Source organism: Spea bombifrons, chromosome 8 (assembly GCF_027358695.1).
Source record: "Spea bombifrons isolate aSpeBom1 chromosome 8, aSpeBom1.2.pri, whole genome shotgun sequence".
Taxonomy (NCBI): domain Eukaryota; kingdom Metazoa; phylum Chordata; class Amphibia; order Anura; family Pelobatidae; genus Spea; species Spea bombifrons.
In genome coordinates this window covers 336,051-357,072 of record NC_071094.1, presented here as the reverse complement: position 1 = coordinate 357,072, position 21,022 = coordinate 336,051, and the positions used below count along the sequence as shown (strand labels likewise).

At 55.4% G+C, this 21,022-nt stretch overlaps 2 protein-coding genes across 2 annotated transcripts; both read right to left on the bottom strand.

Annotated features, from left to right (window-relative positions):
* Positions 1-2,225: 2,225 nt before the first annotated feature.
* HDAC6 (histone deacetylase 6) lies at positions 2,226-10,402 on the bottom strand. The gene is made up of 28 exons (XM_053473128.1): positions 10,388-10,402; positions 10,186-10,317; positions 10,018-10,103; positions 9,688-9,772; positions 9,321-9,361; positions 9,146-9,242; positions 8,862-8,959; positions 8,588-8,692; positions 8,446-8,514; positions 8,192-8,318; positions 7,967-8,032; positions 7,792-7,851; positions 7,604-7,693; positions 7,354-7,460; positions 7,174-7,241; positions 6,781-6,961; positions 6,577-6,705; positions 6,114-6,282; positions 5,877-6,019; positions 5,702-5,770; positions 5,436-5,628; positions 5,188-5,337; positions 4,910-5,084; positions 4,201-4,799; positions 3,013-3,114; positions 2,741-2,884; positions 2,529-2,657; positions 2,226-2,424 (listed from the first exon to the last, which is right to left on the bottom strand). Exons 1-28 carry the CDS (start codon positions 10,400-10,402, stop codon positions 2,359-2,361), a joined length of 3,495 nt encoding a protein of 1,164 aa, XP_053329103.1. The 3' UTR covers positions 2,226-2,358.
* A 1,753-nt stretch (positions 10,403-12,155) lies between these two features.
* Positions 12,156-20,010, bottom strand: GATA1 (GATA binding protein 1). Its single transcript, XM_053472923.1, has 6 exons — positions 19,796-20,010; positions 15,355-15,564; positions 14,546-14,902; positions 14,285-14,430; positions 13,155-13,280; positions 12,156-13,065 (listed from the first exon to the last, which is right to left on the bottom strand). Exons 2-6 carry the CDS (start codon positions 15,527-15,529, stop codon positions 12,766-12,768), a joined length of 1,104 nt encoding a protein of 367 aa, XP_053328898.1. The 5' UTR covers positions 15,530-15,564; positions 19,796-20,010; the 3' UTR covers positions 12,156-12,765.
* Between the last annotated feature and the right edge of the window lie 1,012 nt (positions 20,011-21,022).

The following is a 21,022-nucleotide window of genomic DNA, read 5'->3' as shown; positions in this document are numbered from 1 at the left end:
CCCCCGTTACTACACACACACACAGCGACACACAGCCTGTCCCCCTGTTACTATACACACACACAGCGACACACAGCCTGTCCCCGTTACTATCCACACAGCGACACACAGCCTGTCCCCCCGTTACTACACACAGCCTGTCCCCCCGTTACTACACACACAGCCTGTCCCCCCGTTACTACACACACACAGCGACACACAGCCTGTCCCCCCGTTACTACACACACACACAGCGACACACAGCCTGTCCCCCCGTTACTACACACACACACACAGCGACACACAGCCTGTCCCCCCGTTACTACACACACACAGCGACACACAGCCTGTCCCCCCGTTACTACACACACAGCGACACACAGCCTGTCCCCCCGTTACTACACACACACAGTGACGAATAGCCTGTCCCCCCGTTACCACACACACAGTGACACACAGCCTGTCCCCCCCCCGTTACTGCACACACAGTGACACACAGCCTGTCCCCCCATTACTACACACACAGCGACACACAGCCTGTCCCCCCGTTACTACACACACACAGTGACGAATAGCCTGTCCCCCCCGTTACCACACACACAGTGACACACAGCCTGTCCACCCCCCCGTTACTGCACACACAGTGAAGAATAGCCTGTCCCCCCCCCGTTACCCCACACACACACACAGTCTGCCCCCCCGTTACTGCACACACACACACAGTGACACACAGCCTGTCCCCTCCCCCCCGTTACCACACACACACACAGTGACATACGGTGCACATACAGCTCTCTGGCACATACTCAGCTGATGTAAAGGCGTCCGTTGCGGGTCGAAGCTCATCTGGCTGAATAGACATCACAGCGATGCCTGCTCCTTACTCCCTGTCAGCTGCAGCCAATCAGAGCTCAGCGGCTGGACCGCCCCCCCCCCCCCAGCTCGACGTATTTTATTCACTTCGGATAAAAGCAGTTTTAGAATTTTCACTGTTTCTCTGCTTAATCCCAATTTCTGTATTTCTAATTTAAACACACATCACACCTCCACCTATCCATGCACACCATACACACACACATCACACCTTCACGTATCCATGCACACCATACACACACACACACACCTTCACGTATCCATGCACACCATACACACACACACACACATCACACCTTCACGTATCCATGCACACCATACACACACACACACATCACACCTTCACGTATCCATGCACACCATACACACACACACACACACACACATCTTCACGTATCCATGCACATGCACACACACATCACACCTTCACATTTCCATGCACACCATATATTTACCCACACACACCACACCTTCACATATCCATGCACACCATACACACACACACATCACACCTTCACGTATCCATGCACACCATACACACACACACACATCACACCTTCACGTATCCATGCACATGCACACACACATCACACCTTCACGTATCCATGCACATACACACACACATCACACCTTCACATTTCCATGCACATGCACACACACATCACACCTTCACATTTCCATGCACACCATATATTTACCCACACACACACCTTCACATATCCATGCACACACACACACACACATCACACCTTCACATATCCATGCACATGCACACACACACCTTCACATATCCATGCACACCATACACACACACATATCACACCTTCACATATCCATGCACACCATATAAACACACATCATACCCACACACCCATATCACACCTATACTTCATATCCATACATACCCACATCACACCTACACAACCACATTACAACTACACCTATCCATACACATACCTATACACACAGACACCATTTCCCACACACATCATATACATACCAGATACACACACACACACACACACACACACACACACACACACACACACACACACACCATTTGCATGGCTTCATCCATACGGAAGAAAAACTCTATAGTGTTTTCGGTCACACGCAGAGAACTGTTTTTTTTGGGGGGGGGGGGTCCCAAAATTTTGGGAATTTTCTGATGTTTTGTTTGTTTCCTCCCCATGGGCCCGGGGCTGATACACTTGGGATACCCCACGGTACAGGCGAACACGGATGTTTATGTGGTTTTGAGGTCATCTTTCAGAAGGATTCACTAACACGAGGCAACTACTGTGCCCCCCGCCCCCCCATATCACAGCCACGGCAGCTGATTCGGCAGACGGAAAGAAAACACTACAAAAAAGGCAGCTTTTAAAAATATTTAGGAGATTCCAATAAAACATTAAATAGAAGAGATGTGAGAGCGGGGCATGGCGCCCGTGCCGGGTGGGGGGTGGACACGGCGCCCGTGCCGGGTGGGGGGGTGTCATCACCGCATCATACCGCTAGCATCTCCTCCCCGAATTTGGCAAAGTAGGCTGAGGATTTCGCCGGCAGCAGAACCTGCACGGAGAGAACACAGAAACCAGAGACATTGTGCAGAGGAAAAAATCACGGCAAATCCGCGCATGTCCGCAGAACCCCTGCACCCCCCAACGTGCACTCACCTGATGATGGACGTACGCCTCGCAGCCGTAGCACCACACGGACAGGTCCGAGAAACTGAGCACCAGACAGTGGCCGGACGCGGCCCCGTGAGACAGCATGTGCTGAGACACGTACCTCCCGCAGAACACCTGCAACAGACAGAGCGTGGGAAGCAGGTCTCATGAGTCTCCCCCCCCCCATACACAGCCGTGCGGACACCCACGTGACTTACTTGATAACACGTTAGACAGACCCAATTCTCCCGCACGCTGCCGCACACAGCACACGGCTCAGTAATATCCAGCCCGCCGACCGGCAGCTCACTGACTGTGGACAAGTGTGGACACCAGGATAACGGGACAGTAAAACCCGGGCCCTGAAACCAGAGAGCGAGGCATTCAAAACAACACTGACCACCGACAGACCCATCCGACCCCAGATGCACCAAAACACAGCATCTCATTGGCAGCTTGTCAGAATGAGCCAGGCCACGCCCTCACTTACAGACTCGTCCAGTAGCGGATTGAGGAACAGTTCACAGAAGGTCAGGTTATCGCACCCGCCAGCTGCCTCCAAGAGCTCCAGCTCAGCCAGGGTATCTGGAGACTGCGAGAGACAGAGGTTACTTACTACCGACGCATACCACCACCCCCTACAGCTATATCCACACACCGACGCCGACCACCCCCCCTACAGCTATATCCACACACCGCCGCCAACCACCCCCCCTACAGCTATATCCACACACCGCCGCCAACCACCCCCCCTACAGCTATATCCACACACCGCCGCCAACCACCCCCCCTACAGCTATATCCACACACCGCCGCCAACCACCCCCCCTACAGCTATATCCACACACCGCCGCCAACCACCCCTCCCCTACAGCTATATCCACACACCGCCGCCAACCACCCCCCCTACAGCTATAGCCACACACTACCGACCGCCACCCCCCTACAGCTATATCCACACACCGCCGACCACCCCCCTACAGCTATATCCACACACCGCCGCCAACCACCCCCCCTACAGCTATATCCACACACCGCCGCCAACCACCCCCCCTACAGCTATATCCACACACCGCCGCCAACCACCCCCCCTACAGCTATATCCACACACCGCCGCCAACCACCCCTCCCCTACAGCTATATCCACACACCGCCGCCAACCACCCCCCTACAGCTATATCCACACACCGCCGCCGGCCACCCCCCTTACGGCTATATCCACACACTACCGACCGCCACCCCCCTACAGCTATATCCACACACCGCCGCCGGCCACCCCCCTTACGGCTATATCCACACACCGCCGACCACCCCCCCTACAGCTATATCCACACACCGCCGACCACCCCCCCTACAGCTATATCCACACACCGCCGACCACCCCCCCTACAGCTATATCCACACCGCCGACCACCAACCCCCTACAGCTATAGCCACACACCGCCAACCACCACCCCCCTACAGCTATAGCCACACACCGCCAACCACCACCCCCCTACAGCTATAGCCACACACCGCCAACCACCACCCCCCTTCACCTATAGCCACACACCACCGTCAATCACCCCCCCAACACCTATATCTTCTACCAACACAACACTCCAAGCCCTTAATCAGTACCGATTCTCTACAGGTGCCTCTCTCTGACGGTAACCGTTACATCCTCACCAGCCATTACCTGACCAGCGCCAGCTCCATCATCTTCCAGGCGCAGGTCTCCAAGTTTGAGTAGAGGGAGTATTAGACTGTCTCCCTCTCCCTGCAGAGGAGGTTCTGCCTTTCCCTGTGGCTGCCTCTCCATCTCCCCTTCGCTCAACAGTCTCTGGGCCGCGGGGGCCTCCAGTATCTTCTCATCAGTCATTAAATCGGAAGGCGCGGAGACCATTGACGAGACCCCTGTATCTAGAGACGTCTGTGGTTGCTCGAGACCGCGTTGCCCCGGGCTGTTTGATTGAATGAAGGCATCTGTATTTTCAGCATTTAAGAAAGAGCTTTGAACAGCCGGGGTCACTGCGGCCAAGGAACACACGCAATTCTGCTCCTGTCCATCAGGTTCCTGGACAGCCAGACGTACAGAGACAGCGTCGCCTTGTCGAGGATCTACCTCAAGAACCTTTTCCCTGGGAGAACTGTCAGGATCTGGTGAGAAGGGCCCAGAAGAGCTGCTGGTGGTCTGAGGTGAGGGTCCGCTCTCCTGCGCAGACTCATCTTTCCCGTGATTGATCTTACGAGGAGACGGCAGGCTGCGCTTTGATTCGTCCGAGACGGGGCCAGTAACTGCAATAAAGTAAAGACACGTGACCGGGGCCGCTCTCATTCTTCAGAGCTGCGACTGAATATGAATGATTAGAAGCTGAAACCGGGCACAGGCCCCTCCGGCTACTCACCGTTTAGTCGCAGGCTACGCCAATACCTGCGATGCACTCCGAGCACCTTGTGGACCGCATGCAATGCGGGAAGGCGAGGGGGCCGCAGGTCCAGCAGGGGCGGAGGGGGGTCTCCCAGGAGGGTTCGGGTGCACATAGCCATCGACTCAGAAATGGATGTCAGGTTATAGCCGCCCTGCGTCCAGACAGAGAGACGTGAGCGAGGGCACCCGGCCCGTGGGGACACGCACAGACACCCCGAAAATAACTGCCCACGTATAACACGAGACAAGTATTACCTCAAGCACCATCACCACTCTGCCCCCCGCAAGGCCCATCAGGAGGTGGGTCATGTGCGCGTAGCCCTCCGGTGTCACCTGGCAGCCTCCAAGGGGGTCTCCGCGGGCGGCATCAAATCCGGCCGACACCAAAACCAGGTGCGGATCAAACTGACGAGAAAGAAGGAGTGATGGCAAAAGAGCCCCATGAACCACAGTCCTGCCCCCGGTCCTCCCCTTCTATATGCTGCCCGTCCAGCCTCGCTCACCTCATACGCAACGGGCATCACCACCCTGTGAAACGCCATGAGATATTCGGCGTCCCCCATCTTCCCGCCGTTCCATGGAATGTTAACGTTGAAGCCTTCGCCGCGGCCGCAGCCAACGCGGTCATGAGACGCATCCTCCGAGCAGGGAAAGAACAGGCCATCGTCATAGCGATGGAGGGACACGTACAGCACGCTATGACAGAACACATGAAGTCAGACATACCCCGGGACATACGCGTGGAAAGTCACATGTAGAGGTTACAGACCTGGAGTCCTCCTGGAAGATGTGTTGGGTGCCATTTCCATGATGCACGTCCCAGTCCAGAATCATCACCCTGAGAGGAGCGTCCACAGAACGAGCCACGAAGGAAAACAGACAGCAATCAGCGACAAAACATATGAGATCACACGGGAAGAGGGTGCCGCGGGGGCCACGTGTACCTTAACGGTGCTTCAGAGATGTCCGCCGAGGCCTGCGCGTACCGTGCGGCCAGCGCCACGGTGTTAAAGAAACAGAAGCCGCAGGCAGAGTCCGGCTCGGCATGATGACCCGGGGGGCGGACGATACAAACGGCGTTTTGGACCTGAATTTTAATTTAAAAAAATAACAATCAAAACCAAAAAAAGATAACGATGAAGACGGATCCAGAGGGAAGCTTTGGTGTTCCTCGGTCTCACCTTCCCTGAGAGGACAGCATCCACAGCACTGAACACAGAGCCGGTGGCCAGGCAGGCGCTGCCGTACGACTTGGTGTTTATATAAATGGAGTTATATTCAGAGCCCAATCTGTGCAGATCCCGAGGCTTCATGTGTGCGCTTCCCTCAATCCTCTGAATATGGGAGAGACTGAGGGAGAGGCGAGAAGTCAGCGAGACAGAGGCGAGACGTCGGCGGGACAGAGGCGAGACGTCGGCGGGACAGAGTGGCGAGACCTCAGCGGGACAGAGAGACAGAGGGAGAGGAGACGTCGGCGGGACAGAGAGACAGAGGGAGAGGAGAGGTCAGCAAGACAAAGGAGAGGTTGGTGGGACAGAGAGACAGAGGGAGAGGAGACGTCGGCGGGACATAGAGACGGCAGCTGGACAGAGGGACATCAGATGTCTTACAGGAGGAAGGGTGTAAGACGCGCAGGTTACCCACCTGTGGCACATTTGCAGTTCAGCTCGAGACGCCGAGCGACTAGACAGACGACTGCAGCGAGTTTCTAATCCGGTCTCTTTGAGACGCTGGAATATCCGAGAAATCCTCTGAGGGACCTCGGGATGGTGACTGAAACAACGCAAACATCATTAATACAGCAGAGGATGCATGTTCTTCACACGCGTGTGCTGCCGTGTACCTCACCTGTCCCACATGTTAAAGTGCTCCATCATACGCTCGTCATACACCAGACCTGTTCTCTGCTCCGGTAGCGGCCTCATTACCTCCCGCATCGAAGCGTCCAGTATTGCGTTCACAGCGGCTTCGCCAGACATGCTGGAGTCCTCTTCAGTCTCCTGCTCGGAAGTAACGTCCCCTCCGGCATCTGAAATAAGCTGCGGTCACCGCTGTATCCCGGCCCTCCACCCTAATGCAATTAAGACTAGGAACTCCCAAACTTAACCCCCCCATACACACAAACACACCACCCCCACGGAACACAAAAACCACGCCCCTCTATTACCCCACCCACTTTCATCCTGACTCCATCCTCCGCTCCGCCCACGCGTTGCACAATACCGGTGAGCGGCCACTCACCGAGATCCTGCAAGATCCTCCAGTACTTCCTATGGGCCAAGATGGTGTCAGTGATTGAGTCCAGGGCACTGTGAGGACGAAACCACAAGTGAGGCGGATAACATCACTCAAAACCCTGGCCATGAGCACCGCGCATGACACGCGACTTCCCCCGCAACGCAGAAAGCAGCCACCGCTCACCTTTTGCACGGAGTGAAGGGTGAGGGCAGTCTCGGACAGGCGTCTCCTAACAGGATTTTCAAAGAAGCGCAAGCTCCTTCTGCCAACGAGCGCAGGTTGTATCCCCCCTGTAGGGATGGTCAAAGAACATGTGGAGGTGAATACCCACCCCGCCAGTCTGCGCATGCCCCGCTTCACCACCACAATTACAGAGACGCCAGTGCAAAGGGAAATGGTGTGCGTGTCACCGAGCGGTCTCTCCTCATCTCACCTCCAAGGACAGAATGAGCCTCCCGTGGGCCAGCGACATGAGCAGATGTGTGAGGTGTGAGAAGCAGGAAGGGGAGGCAGACATTTCTCCCTGCAGGAACAGTGAATGAGATTTACTAACCCTCTACATGGGCAAGAAGAGACCTTTCCCCATCCCCCAACACACAGGACGGGGTAAACTGATCTCACCTTGGGGTCTCCCACCACAGAGTCAAATCCGGCTGCCACCAACACAAGCTGGGGCTGGAACTGGACAGAGAGAGCAGAAAGAAGCTGTTGAGATCGGGTTCAACACAAGGAGGGTGAAGACATTAAATGGTAATAGTGCTACAAAGTAGAAGAAAGGAGGTCTGGATTCCTCTACCTCGTACGCAACCGGCAGAAGCAGGTGCAGGAAGGCCGTAACGTAGTCAGCATCAGTCATTGCAGTCTGTGGGAGAAAGACATGTGATGGAAGAACACAACTATGTCAAGCCTGACCATCGCTCACAGAACCTGTGAACGGTGGGACAGGGAACCTGAGCAGATACAGCCAAAGCTTGGCCCAAGCGGGGGCCGGCCCGGCTCCTCTCACACACAGAGCTACTACCTTGTTCCACGGCACATTAATGTTGTAACGGACACCGCGCTCTTTCCCCACAGCCCCGCACGACGACTCGCTGAGGTGCGGCCAGAAGCTGCCATTCTCGTAACGGTGAATGGAAAAATACAGGACACTGAAGAGACACAACGAAGGCCGGCCCATGAGGAACAGCTCCAAGTGCCACACACGGCAGTGCCTTGTCTGCCACGAGTGACACCCAAGCACTCGGGTCCCCTTAGAAGAGGTCTATTTTTACCGACCTTGGGTCTTCTTCAAATAAGAATTGTGTTCCTTGCCCGTGGTGGACATCCCAGTCTACAATCAGGACCCTGGCAGGAAAGAAAGGCGCATGTAGTAACCGAACAGCGCAAAGCACCGGCCCTCTGAATTTGCCCCTCTTACCGCTTGATCCCGTGGCTGTGCTGGGCGTACCTGGCTGCCACGGCCAGCTGGTTAAACATGCAATACCCGTTCATCTGGTCTCTGTGGGCATGGTGCCCGGGAGGTCTGAAGGAGACGAGCCAACAGCTTAGAATATGATGTCATAAAGTCCGCCCGGAGTACCCTGTATACTGAGAGCCCCCAGTACCCATAAAGTACCCATACGATGCATTATCTCTGCCGACAACCCCACTCATCACTCTCCTTGGACGTGAAGCTTATCCGAGACCCTCACCTGACTACGGATAATCCATTGCGAATCTCCCCGTGCAGGACTTTATCTACTAACTGCAGCACTGACCCAACGGCCAGACAAGATGCCGAGTACGACGCCTGCAAGAGAGAGAGAGAGAGAGAGAGAGAGAGAGAGAAACTGTGAGAAAGGCACCTGGGAGACAGAGCCGGGCAAAGAGTGGCAACACAACGAGGCGAGAGACTGCAGCAAACAGAAGACGAATACGACGGGGTGAAAACACACATATATGCCCGGGGTGTGATACACGCATGCAGCGGACTCACGGGGTGCAGGTAGACAGAGTCGTAGCGCTCAGACAGCGCCCGCAGCTCCTCCTCGCTCATATTTTGCGTAGATTTCATGAGTTCGACAAACTGAGGACTGAAATTCACAGCCGTTAGAAAGATCCCCCCCGGAGCCCCGGGCCCCGAACACACGACACAAGCGGCAACCGGGTACCTGTGCATGAGCCGGATCTCGTCCTCTGAAGCCTCTCTGGCCTGTAAGGGGTTAAAGCGGCACAAGGGCCAAAAAAAATCATCATGGAAAGACGTCGGGGGGGGGGGCTGCCGTCTAGCACCTCCGACCACCTGCCCTGTGCGTCGGATTCTTTCAGCTTTTTACACCAGGCTGCGCGGTGAGACTGGCAATTTATATGTTTAATGTCCTGTCTATACTTTCCCTTCATGGCTTCTAGAATATTCTTACCGTATTAATAACCCCAAAATAAATATAGACCCTACCGAGAAAATAAATACATCGCAGCGGGGTTACTGAAGCCATGTCTCACCATCAAACCCTCCCACTCAATACACGTTGAACGTACCGGCACCGGCACGCAGCGATCCCTCAGCCCGTATTCAGCCAGCTTATCCCTCACAGCGAGAAGGCGAGCCGGGGCCTCGGGGAACCTGGGAACAGAGGGGTTATGTACAAAGGGGACACACGGTATGTATGCATGCATGTATGTATGTATGTACACAGGGAACGGCCACACAGATACCGTCACCTAGAACACGCTGGCTCATTTTATTGGGCTGATTCCAGTATTTGCACCCTTGACGTGACCCCCCCAGGTCCAATAAGGACATCTGCCCTCTCCCCCAATCGCCATGGAGTCACCACGGGGCAGTGGGACGTTGGTCTGCATCATTACCCATCATCCCAGAGGCAGCGGGGCTCCGCCATGCGCTCATCATAAACCAGTCCCGTTCCTTCCGCCAGAGATCCGCCGCCCAGGTCCTGCAACAGAAGGAAGGCTCGGGATCGGTGGGTTTGTTGGCTCTCAGGCGAGGGCTGCGGGCAATCGGGGCAAATAACTCACCAGTCCCTCAAGTTCTTCACAAATCTCCCTCTCAGGGGTTCGTCGTAACCTTTGGCCCCTCTTCTTTGCCTCCTGCAGGCTGTGGGGGCCCTGAGGGGACGAGGAGCTTCTCCCCTTCTTGCTCTGCTTCTTCTGAAAATGCAGCCGATTGAGATAATTTATTAGACGCCGTGGAAACAACAAAGTAACAGAACTGTTTCACCGTAAAGACGGACATACCCCGGGGGCAGCACCGGGCCCACCGGGGGCAGCACCGGGCCCACCGGGGGCAGCACCGGGCCCACCGGGGGCAGGGGAGCGAGTGGACCCTCTGGCAGCCGGTGGTCTCCTGTCCTGCGGAGAAGCCATTCTGAGCGATCTGTGAGAGAAGCAGAGACTGTGAGACAGACAGGATCCAGGGCCCCAGATACAGGGCACTTCGGGTTTGGGGCCCCAGCTGGAGAGAAGGTGCAGCAACTCATAGGGTACAAATAGGGGTGGCCCCTGACAGGGTGTGTGTCAGAAACTATTGTGGCCCCTGACAGGGTGTGTGTGTCATAGAGACTTCTGGCTCCTCACAGGGTATTTATTAGTAAGGGCTGACAATGTATTTATCAGGGAGGCTGTGGGGCCCCCCGCAGGGTGTATGTCAGGGGGATATGTGCGCCCCCCGCAGGGTGTATGTCAGGGGGACATCACAGGGCGGGTGGCCCCGGCTTAGTATCGGGAGCTCCATCTCTTACCTAGAAGTTCGAACTCTGCTCTCTGGTTTTACGCCACTTCCGGTTTTAGGAGCCACACCCCCCGAGAGGCGGTCAGATGGCGTTAACTTTTTGCTAATGGAAAGAGAGAAAGAAGGCGGGGCCATGCACGCGACCAATGTGATGGGAAGTTCGGAGCAGTAAAGTGAATCGGTTCATTTCGAGTAATTCATTGAAATGAACCGATTCATGAACCGATTCATCGCTTCACTCAATGTGACTCACAGCAGTAACTGCTTCCCAATCCCTCCCTGCAGTCACACTGACGATTGGCCCCGCCTCTTTCCTTATAGTCTGAATCCCCCAGTTATGTAATATGTGCCCACTCTGCTCAGCAACGAAACTCACAGAAAGTATAAGATTAATGTTAAGGGTGCTGAAAGTTAGGGGAGGTGGGGGTTAATTTATGGGCAGTTATGGTTAACGGGGTCTTCATGGTTAATAAGGTTAACTTAATCCTGGGGGCAGTAATACACCATACACCAACAGTCACTCTATCATCATACGCTAACACCAGGCACTGCCACACACTCACTCTATCATCATACGCTAACACGCACTCACTCTAACACCATACACCAACACTCTATCATCATACGCTAACACCATGCACTAACACACACTCACTCTATCATCATGCGCTAACATGCACTCACTCTAACACCATACACCAACACTCTATCATCATACGCTAACACCATGCACTAACACACACTCACTCTATCATCATGCGCTAACATGCACTCACTCTAACACCATACACCAACACTCTATCATCATACGCTAACACCATGCACTAACACACACTCACTCTATCATCATGCGCTAACATGCACTCACTCTAACACCATACACCAACACTCACTCTATCATCATACGCTAACACCATGCACTAACACACACTCATGTTAACACCACTCACATATACCCACTCTCACCTTGCGCAGATCCCTGTCTTAACTGCAGCTGTCACTCTCCATGCGAGCTGCCGCCACCTTTCTACTGCAGGGCCGCGTAATGCGCCTTATGTGACCCCGCTGGGGGCCCTGGCAGCAGCTGCACAACCTGCATACCGGCTTCTCAGTCTTAGATTCAGGATCTCACGCGTGTTTAATACCCTCACTGTATTACGCTCTACCTCCTCTGCTGGGAGGCTGTTCCACTCATCTATGAAACCTTTATGACAAGAATAAATATTCCGCAATCTCTGTAGAAATAAAGACGTAACGATCGTGGATGAAATGATTATTTAATTCATCTTTACCGGTAGATACATTGTTGCAATTGGGTTCCCTGCATGTTGTTTGGTAACATGTTCATGTATGTGCGTGTTAAACATTTACTGTCAGTGTTGTATGAAGTTAACTGGGTCCTGATGGGAGCGAGACGCTTCGTGTTTGCGTGGAAGTCGTTTGGTGGGCTCCGCAGGCCCTCGGCAGGTTGGGGTTGTGGCCCCCGTTTCCAGGAGGCGCTTTCTGCCAGGTGGATCCCTTTGGGATCGTTTCCTGATCTCCCCAACATTCTCGCAGGAATAAAGCCCCTCGCCGCCCCCACCGGGAGTCCAGACGTGATCGTGGGCGTCGCACGCGGGGCTCTGGGGCAACTTCGGGTAAAATATACAAGGAACGGGGCAGTTACGGATACGCTGAGGAGCGGCCCCTCAGAGGAGGTGGCTGGAATGGCCTATGGGATGAGTGTGACGGTTAGCGGGGTGGCAGGAGATGCCCCTGCCGTGTGTGAGGGCTGCAGTAGGGTGGGCTGTGTGTGGAGCGGGGGGTGTAGGGGGTCTCTGCACTGGGGGTTCAGGGGGTGTCCCTGAAATCACTGGGTGTTCCTGTCATTAGCTGAGGGCCGAGGTGGCCCCTGACATCGTTTGCGGTCTGTACGGCATGGGAGGAGAGTGAGGGATTCTCATGGATGTCATCAGGTGAGGAGGGGGAGAGCACGGCATCAGGTGTCCCATGGCCGGGATCCCTCCAGGAAGGAAGAGTGGCCCCAGTGAGTACATGGCGGGCTCCTCCGGGGGGCCCTTAGGAAGTTCAAAAGCATTGTCTGCTGACTTCTTCTTTTTGGACTTGCTGGTCACCTTCCGATTCCGTGTTTGAATCCCGTCTTTTTTCATGGTCAGGGGACGGTTCACCTGGGGGGGAGGTATTAGATCATGATACATATTAATGGATCACGCGTGTGATACGTGACACGGAGGGTTTCACCCGCCCCAGGCCTTACGTTGTGCAGTTTGTAGTAGAGTCCACAGGCGTTGCACACGGGGTCCCCGCTGGCGTTTCGCCTCCACAGAGTGGTGGTGCTTGTGTGGCAATTACTGCACTGGGTCCCGGCTCTCTTACTGACAATCTGCCGAGGAGAGAGAGGATGGAAAAGAGTGGAGAGAGAGGGTGGGAAAGAGTGGAGAGAGAGAGAGGATGGGAATGAGAGAAGAGAGAGGATGGAAAAGAGTGGAGAGAGAGAGAGGATGGGAATGAGAGAAGAGAGAGGATGGAAAAGAGTGGAGAGAGAGGATGGAAAAGAGTGGAGAGAGAGAGAGGATGGGAATGAGAGAAGAGAGAGGATGGAAAAGAGTGGAGAGAGAGGATGGGAATGAGAGAAGAGAGAGGATGGAAAAGAGTGGAGAGAGAGGGTGGGAAAGAGTGGAGAGAGAGAGAGGATGGGAATGAGAGAAGAGAGAGGATGGAAAAGAGTGGAGAGAGAGAGGATGGAAAAGAGTGGAGAGAGAGAGAGGATGGGAATGAGAGAAGAGAGAGGATGGAAAAGAGTGGAGAGAGAGAGAGGATGGGAATGAGAGAAGAGAGAGGATGGAAAAGAGTGGAGAGAGAGGATGGAAAAGAGTGGAGAGAGAGAGAGGATGGGAATGAGAGAAGAGAGAGGATGGAAAAGAGTGGAGAGAGAGGATGGAAAAGAGTGGAGAGAGAGAGAGGATGGGAATGAGAGAAGAGAGAGGATGGAAAAGAGTGGAGAGAGAGGATGGAAAAGAGTGGAGAGAGAGAGAGGATGGGAATGAGAGAAGAGAGAGGATGGAAAAGAGTGGAGAGAGAGAGAGGATGGAAAAGAGAGAATAGATGACGGTAATGAGTGGAGAGAGAGAAGAGAGATGACGGTAATGAGTGGAGTGAGAGAAGATGGAGATGACGGTAATGAGTGGGTCCCAACCTGGAGGTCTAGAGTGCTCTCCAGAGGGTTAGGAAGCCCTTCTCTAGCCTGCGGCGGACTCACTTCTCCCCTCCCCTGTTTTATAGACCCTCAGCCCGTGGGATACAGTTGGCTCCCCCACACTGAGTGTCCGGTACCCTCCGTAGAGGGGGTCCCCCATTCCTCAATGCCCCGTGAAGTGCCCCACGTACCAGTCGTTTCTTGGGTCGGATCAGCGGCCGGTTCTGCCCGTTCATCTTGTGGTAAAGGCCACAGGCGTTGCACAGGTAGTGGCCGCTCACGTCGCGTCTCCACAGCGGGGTCACGGTAGCGCCGCAGTTCACGCACTCGCGATCTTCTAGAGGTAAAACCCACGAGATACCGGTAACGTCTCGCTCTGCGTGTTCCCGCGTTACATGTAACAGACGTGTACATTTCTGCCCCGGGATGTCACGCTAGACATGCGCTCTTACCTGTCGGCTGGAAGGAGGTGGTGCTGAAGTCCTGTGCGCCCCCCATGTACCCCATGTGGGGAAAGCTCTGGTTACCGGGGCTTCTTGGCTCCAGGGGCAGAAGATCTGATGTCAGAGGACTCATCCTCTCCGTCTTCAGCGATTCCAGGAACTTGGGGCTTCCTTCCCGCTCCAGCACAGGCGCCGGACTCAGCAGGAACGGGGCGGATGTGTAGAGGGGGGAAGAGGAGAGGGGGCCCAGCGGAGATGCGCTCGAATGGTAAAGGGGGAACGTTGTGACGCTTCTTCCGTATGCAGCCAGAGTGTGCGAGAGTCCCGGGACGCTCTCTGGCCACGGAGATGGGAACGTTGTGTGCGCTGAGAGAGATGGACAGAGACGGTCAGAAGTGGACGGCTCTAATACAGAGACCGAGATGAGAGAGACATAGTGCTGGGTGTATGACGGGTATCAGGGCTCTGGGGTAATTATTTTGGGGCGGTTAAATCTCAGCTGCCAGCAAAGACATTTGATGTGTACGGCATAACTGTGTGGACTCAAATCCCTGAGGCCCCTCTCTCCTCCCGATGCCCCTCTCCCCTCCCCTGATGCCCCTCTCCCCTCCCCTGATGCCCCTCTTTTCTAGAATGTTTGCTGGGTATGAGGGTATCGCAGGGTTCTACGGCCCTGGAAGTCACCTAGATGTGGGTATAGACTATAGGGGCCGGGTGCTCTTTGCTTTGTAGTTATGGGGTCCATGAGTGGGGAGGAAAGAATCACGTGTGCGAGAGAGTGACAGACCTTGTAGACGATGTGAGTGGACGGGGCTCACCTGGAGAGTGTCTGGGTCCCTCGATCCCTCGGGTGCCGCCGGCCGCTCCGTACTGAGTCTGGCTGCCCTCTCCTCCCAGCCCAAAGAAGAAGTCGGAGTCGTCGGAGGCGGTGGCCAGCTCAGAATCGGCGTAATGAGAAAGGGGTTCCTGTCCCGACAGCGGCGTGTAGTCCATCCTGCGCTGGTGGCCGGGAACGGCACCCACTACACCTGTAACAGAGAAAACCTGCAGATGACCCCGCGCCTCGGAGACGGATTTACGGGCGGCAGTAACGGAGCGGTCGGCGCGTGAGCCAAGTGCCTGTCCTTAGTGCCGAGTGCCCGCTGACCTCTGATATCGTGGAAGGAGTCTCTACACGTGAAGGAGCGTCTGCCGAGACGCGTTTCACGTGCCGCCCTCCCCGGTGTAACACATCATGTGACAGAGCGACACGTAAACCCACCGCAACCGGTAAACCCCCCCCCACAGTACAGAAAAGCCCCTGCTCGGGGCATTTCCCACTGGGCTCCGCGGGGCGTCCGTCGTACCCCAGAGGTTACGTGGGCGCCTGGGGTGGTTACTGGACCCGACGCCCCGTGGTCGCCCCGTCAATCCGTTCCACTGCAGCGGCTTCCACATATTTACAGGCAAAAGCTAAATTTTTACAACTTTCCCCAAAATTCCTTTTATTTCGGTTCTGCGGATCTTTAAGGAACGTTCTATTTGGCGGGTTCTGGAGTCTGGAGGTTCTATTCCTCCTCCACCCCATCCACTAAATGCCGGAGCTGCCGCCAAGTCCCTGTCGCGGAGCCGTCTCTTCCTCGGGGTGGGGGCTGAGGTTACAGAGCCCGCCGAATAACCGCTACATACGTGTTTCACGTAGGAAGTCACCAGCCTCTCAGGCGTACGGATATATATTGTTTTCTGGAGGAATTGTTCCGGATTCGGGGTTTCTGGATACATTTGCAGAACGTTCTAGTCGCGGAAGCGGCTGATGCTAGGACAGACGGCCGTCTCACTTTCCGTGGCGTCCCTCGGTTATGATGTCAGAGCGTGGGGTGAGTCCGCACTCGCGCCGGGGCATTAGGGTTCTTGGTGTTTGCGAGAGGAGTCAGTGATCTGTAGAGTCAGGGAAAGTTTTTCCTGCTTTGGGCCGTTAAAGGAAGCTGAATTTATTTCCTTAATTAAACTTATCTAACCGAGATCTAAGATTTCTAGAAAAAATGTCAAAATAGCTTTTTTTTTCTCTTGCTTACTTTCAAAGTAAAAGCCGGAGAGCGGCCCCAGCGATGGAGGGGAGCGGGAGACAAAATGGAGGAGAGCGGCCCCAGCGACGGAGGGGAGCGGGAGACAAAATGGAGGAGAGCGGCCCCAGCGACGGAGCGGAGCGGGAGACAAAATGGAGGAGAGCGGCCCCAGCGACGGAGGGGAGCAGGAGACAAAATGGAGGAGAGCAGCCCCAGCGACGGAGGGGAGCAGGAGACAAAATGGAGGAGAGCCGCCCCAGCGACGGAGGGGAGCGGGAGACAAAATGGAGGCCGACGCGCAAGGCTTTGGGCTGGATAAAAGGCGCTCCCGCTTACACTGCTTTATACCGAGTGTTTTACCGCATTACGTTGCCGGGCCGCATGGATTAAGCGGGGTCCACAGGGCAGGGCATCCACCAGGCAGCCAATGGGCATTTGCCATCTGTGCCCCCTGGCCCTGAACTTGCACTCCGCTATGGTGAGCACCAGCGCTTCCTAGGCTGAGGTTGACACTCGTGGAAGGGGCCCCCGCTAGAACTCCCTTTAATGCCTTTTAGCCCCCCACTGGAAATAAGCACCATCCCAACTGGGCAGCCGGTCGATCTCTTTCAGTCGTTGGTCGTTATGGAACTAAGATGGTAAGAATGTAGCCTCCGAGGTCCCTTCTTCACTTGTGACTCTCTGTTGGCCCAATAAAAGGTGCCCCCTAAGACTAAGGACTCCATGTTCTCTGGGACGGCTGTAGCCGTTACCCCCGGGGGGGGGATATGGCGACAGATCTTATAAGAAGAGTGACTTTGGTGGAAAGAGGGCAGAGAAGGTAGAGACAGTCGCAGAGAAGGAAGAGACAGTCGCAGAGAAGGAAGAGACGGTCGCTGGCCGCAGAGAGGTAGAGACAGTCGCTGGCCGCAGAGAAGGTAGAGACGGTCGCTGGTCGCAGAGAAGGTAGAGACGGTCACTGGTCGCAGAGAGGTAGAGACAGTCGCTGGTCGCAGAGAGGTAGAGACGGTCGCTGGTCGCAGAGAGGTAGAGACAGTCGCTGGTCGCAGAGAAGGTAGAGACGGTCGCTGGCCGCAGAGAGGTAGAGACGGTCGCTGGTCGCAGAGAGGTAGAGACAGTCGCTGGTCGCAGAGAAGGTAGAGACGGTCGCTGGTCGCAGAGAAGGTAGAGACAGTCGCTGGCCGCAGAGAAGGTAGAGACGGTCGCTGGTCGCAGAGAAGGTAGAGACAGTCGCTGGTCGCAGAGAAGGTAGAGACAGTCGCTGGTCGCAGAGAAGGTAGAGACGGTCGCTGGTCGCAGAGAGGTAGAGACAGTCGCTGGTCGCAGAGAAGGTAGAGACAGTCGCTGGCCGCAGAGAGGTAGAGACAGTCGCTGGCCGCAGGGAGGTAGAGACAGTCGCTGGTCGCAGAGAGGTAGAGACAGTCGCTGGCCGCAGAGAGCGCCGGGGAAAGTCTGTCTCGGACTCGGCGGTCCGGGGCAGGAAGTAAAACCCGGCTTGTGTTTTCTGATAGGGAATCGGCGGCCCCGGGGCGATTGGCTCCTTATCTGCCCCAACAATCTGAGTCTCTGTGCAGCGGGAGATAAATACTTTTTTCTGCGTAAATAACAGATCCTGAAACAATCCGTGGGCCACGTATGTATTATGCAAAGGGTTAAACTGAAAAGCACGCGTGGCAGAAAACGTCCGTATAGGTCACCTGATCCATGAACACGCCAGTTAATCGCGTGTGCGAACGAAGATGCTCTGACCAAAACACAAAGTGAAGGGAGACTCACGTGACGTGCATTTTGGATTTGTGTAAATCAGAAGCGCCAAAAACTGAACCTCGTCATATCACGCAAACACAGGTCCACAAGTTTGTAGAGGCCCCTGTGCCATGCACATGTCATGTACTATGTCATGCTACACAATCCATCAGATGAGAAGCCTGGCGGGCCGGCGACTGTATCTGCTGGCTGCAACATTTTCAGGGTTAACACGCGTGTGCCTGTGCACCACAGAACCCAGATCACGCAATGAGACACGCACTGGGACACGCCAGACGGTCACGCTTCGTGCATTGCTGACTGATAACACACCTCATTAATTGCTCATCCTGGATTATCCATCTGCCTGGCCGTGGGCTCCGTGCGTGGGCTATACGTGTCACACGCAGGGGTCCTGTTGGATTGCATGTTGTATGTGGCGTTGTGCATGTATCACACATAATAGGGGTTTGCGTGTCACGGTACACGCTTAGCACATACTATTATTAAGGAACACAGGGCATTACCCAGCTGGAACACAGATCCGTGTATCAGGGCTATGTGTCCGTGCCTGAAGCCAACGTGGCGCGGGGGGCAAAGAGGCAGATCCAATCACACGTTAATATCCACATTATATATACCACCCCCAGGGGCAGCTAGACACGCACGCCCCACTCAGCCCCAGGGGCAGCTAGACACACACGCCCCACTCAGCCCCAGGGGCAGCTAGACATGCACGCCCCACTCAGCCCCAGGGGCAGCTAGACACACACGCCCCACTCAGCCCCAGGGGCAGCTAGACACGCACACCCCACTCAGCCCCAGGAGCAGGTATGTTCACGCCTCACTCAGCCCCAGGGGCAGGTATGTTCACGCCTCACTCAGCCCCAGGGGCAGGTATGTTTACGCCTCACTCAGCCCCAGGGGTAGGTACGTTCACGCCTCACTCAGCCCCAGGGGTAGGTAAGTTCACGCCTCACTCAGCCCCAGGGGCAGGTACGTTCACGCCTCACTCAGCCCCAGGGGCAGGTACGTTCATGCCTCACTCAGCCCCAAGGGCAGGTACGTTCATGCCTCACTCAGCCCCAGGGGCAGGTACGTTCACGTCTCACTCACCCCCAGAGGCAGGTAGGTACATATTCCACACCTGGGAAGCAGGAAGATACAACAAACCACAATACCGTCACCTCCACAGACGCAGGGAGATAGACCACTCAAACTCCACTCTTGGGGGGGGGGCAGGTCGATACATGTCCAAACTCCACTCACCCTGAGGGGCAGGTCGATAACACGTCCCACACCCAAATGACTCCCGGGGCAGATTTATATCCCACACTCCACTCGTGCCGGAGGAGCAGGTAGATACACCGTCTTGGTTTCACTCACTCCCTGGTGGGTAGACAGATACCCCCAACACACCCAACTTGCCCCCAGGGGTAGACAGACACACATGGTACACTCCACTCACCTTCTGCAGGTCCTAGAAGTGCTCTGTGGCCCCACAGGTGTTCAAGTTGCCCTCCTCTCAGTTTTTTGGGGACTTTGAAACTCTTTTCCTCCTTGTCAGTCCTCCCTCATGCTCTCACCCCACTCACTGTCTCTGAGGGTCCTCTGGCCAGGCGCCCTCAACCTATCACACTCTCCCCGCGCTGTCACTTATGTCCCCTGACAGAGGCGGATCCCTCCCGCTGCCCCGCCCCTTTCCACTGCCCAAGGAGGGGTTGGGGCACAAATCACTTGCCTTGTATGCCCCACTATAAGGGGTATCTACAGCCCCCCGAAATAAGACAAACGCTTCAGGTAAACGACAGAGAAACCCAAACGGACCGGAGCAGAAGTGGGGCAATTCTGGGGCAAAATGCTAATATTAGGATCAATTGCCATTCAAAATCACACGTTCCGGGAAACCTTCTGGATTTACCACTTTGGGGCGACATCTACCCATGGCAGCATTCGTGGGGTAACACAGAAAAGTGCAAAATCCCTTTTCCACCCCAAACACAAAGGGGTTCTGATCATCACGTGTCCAGGAACATACAGCCAAGTTCTGTGAACACGGAATAATGCGTGTATGCGAGCGGACGGGGTTAAGGGATGCTGTGCGAGGCTCTGGAAGGCACAGGGTTAAGGGGCGATCTACTGAGCTCTGGCAGGGACAGGGTTAACAGGTCGGTTGCCCAGCTCGTACGGGGCTCTCGCCCATTCTCTCTCCCCAGCTCTCCGCACCCTCCTCACCCCACCTCCCTCCAAACCCAAAACATGTCTCCTCCGAAGCAGATAGCATCTTATCACGAGAGCGCAGCCAGCAGGAGGAGAGCGCACTGGCCACTCAGCAAGCCACAGAGTGCAGCCACAGCTCCACGCTCCTCCACAGCCCGGCCGACGGTTACACAATTAACCCGCTCGCTGCCACCCCAGCACAGAAAGGGTTAAACGAGCAACTGACTGCAAAGGGAGCTCTGGACACACGTGGCAGGGAAGGGGTTAAGCCATGCAGCGCCCCCCATGTACCCCAGGGTGTCCGTCCGTCAGTCAGCTGTCACACAAAGTGCTGAGACATCCCTCTCCCCGCACGGCCCTTCTCTCTGGGGCTGTTGGATGGACTCTCTTATCTCTGACACCCAGATCCAGCGCCTAGCTCCCCCCCGCGTCACCATCCTCTCCCCCTTACTGCCCCACCCCGGGGCAGGATCCC

Excerpts from the sequence above, each read along its gene's own strand:
- HDAC6 (XM_053473128.1), bottom strand. Across the intron at positions 8,033-8,191 it reads TTAATGTGCCGTGGAACAAG|ACTGCAATGACTGATGCTGA; the intron begins GTAGTAGCTCTG and ends TTTCTCCCACAG. Across the intron at positions 7,461-7,603 it reads GGCTCATTCTGTCCTTGGAG|GGGGGATACAACCTGCGCTC; the intron begins GTGAGATGAGGA and ends CCATCCCTACAG.
- GATA1 (XM_053472923.1), bottom strand. The coding sequence starts at position 15,529 with ATGGACTACACGCCGCTGTCGGGACAGGAACCCCTTTCTCATTACGCC. Across the intron at positions 14,903-15,354 it reads GGGACCCAGACACTCTCCAG|CGCACACAACGTTCCCATCT; the intron begins GTGAGCCCCGTC and ends CATCTCTCTCAG. Across the intron at positions 13,281-14,284 it reads TCCGACCCAAGAAACGACTG|ATTGTCAGTAAGAGAGCCGG; the intron begins GTACGTGGGGCA and ends TCTCCTCGGCAG.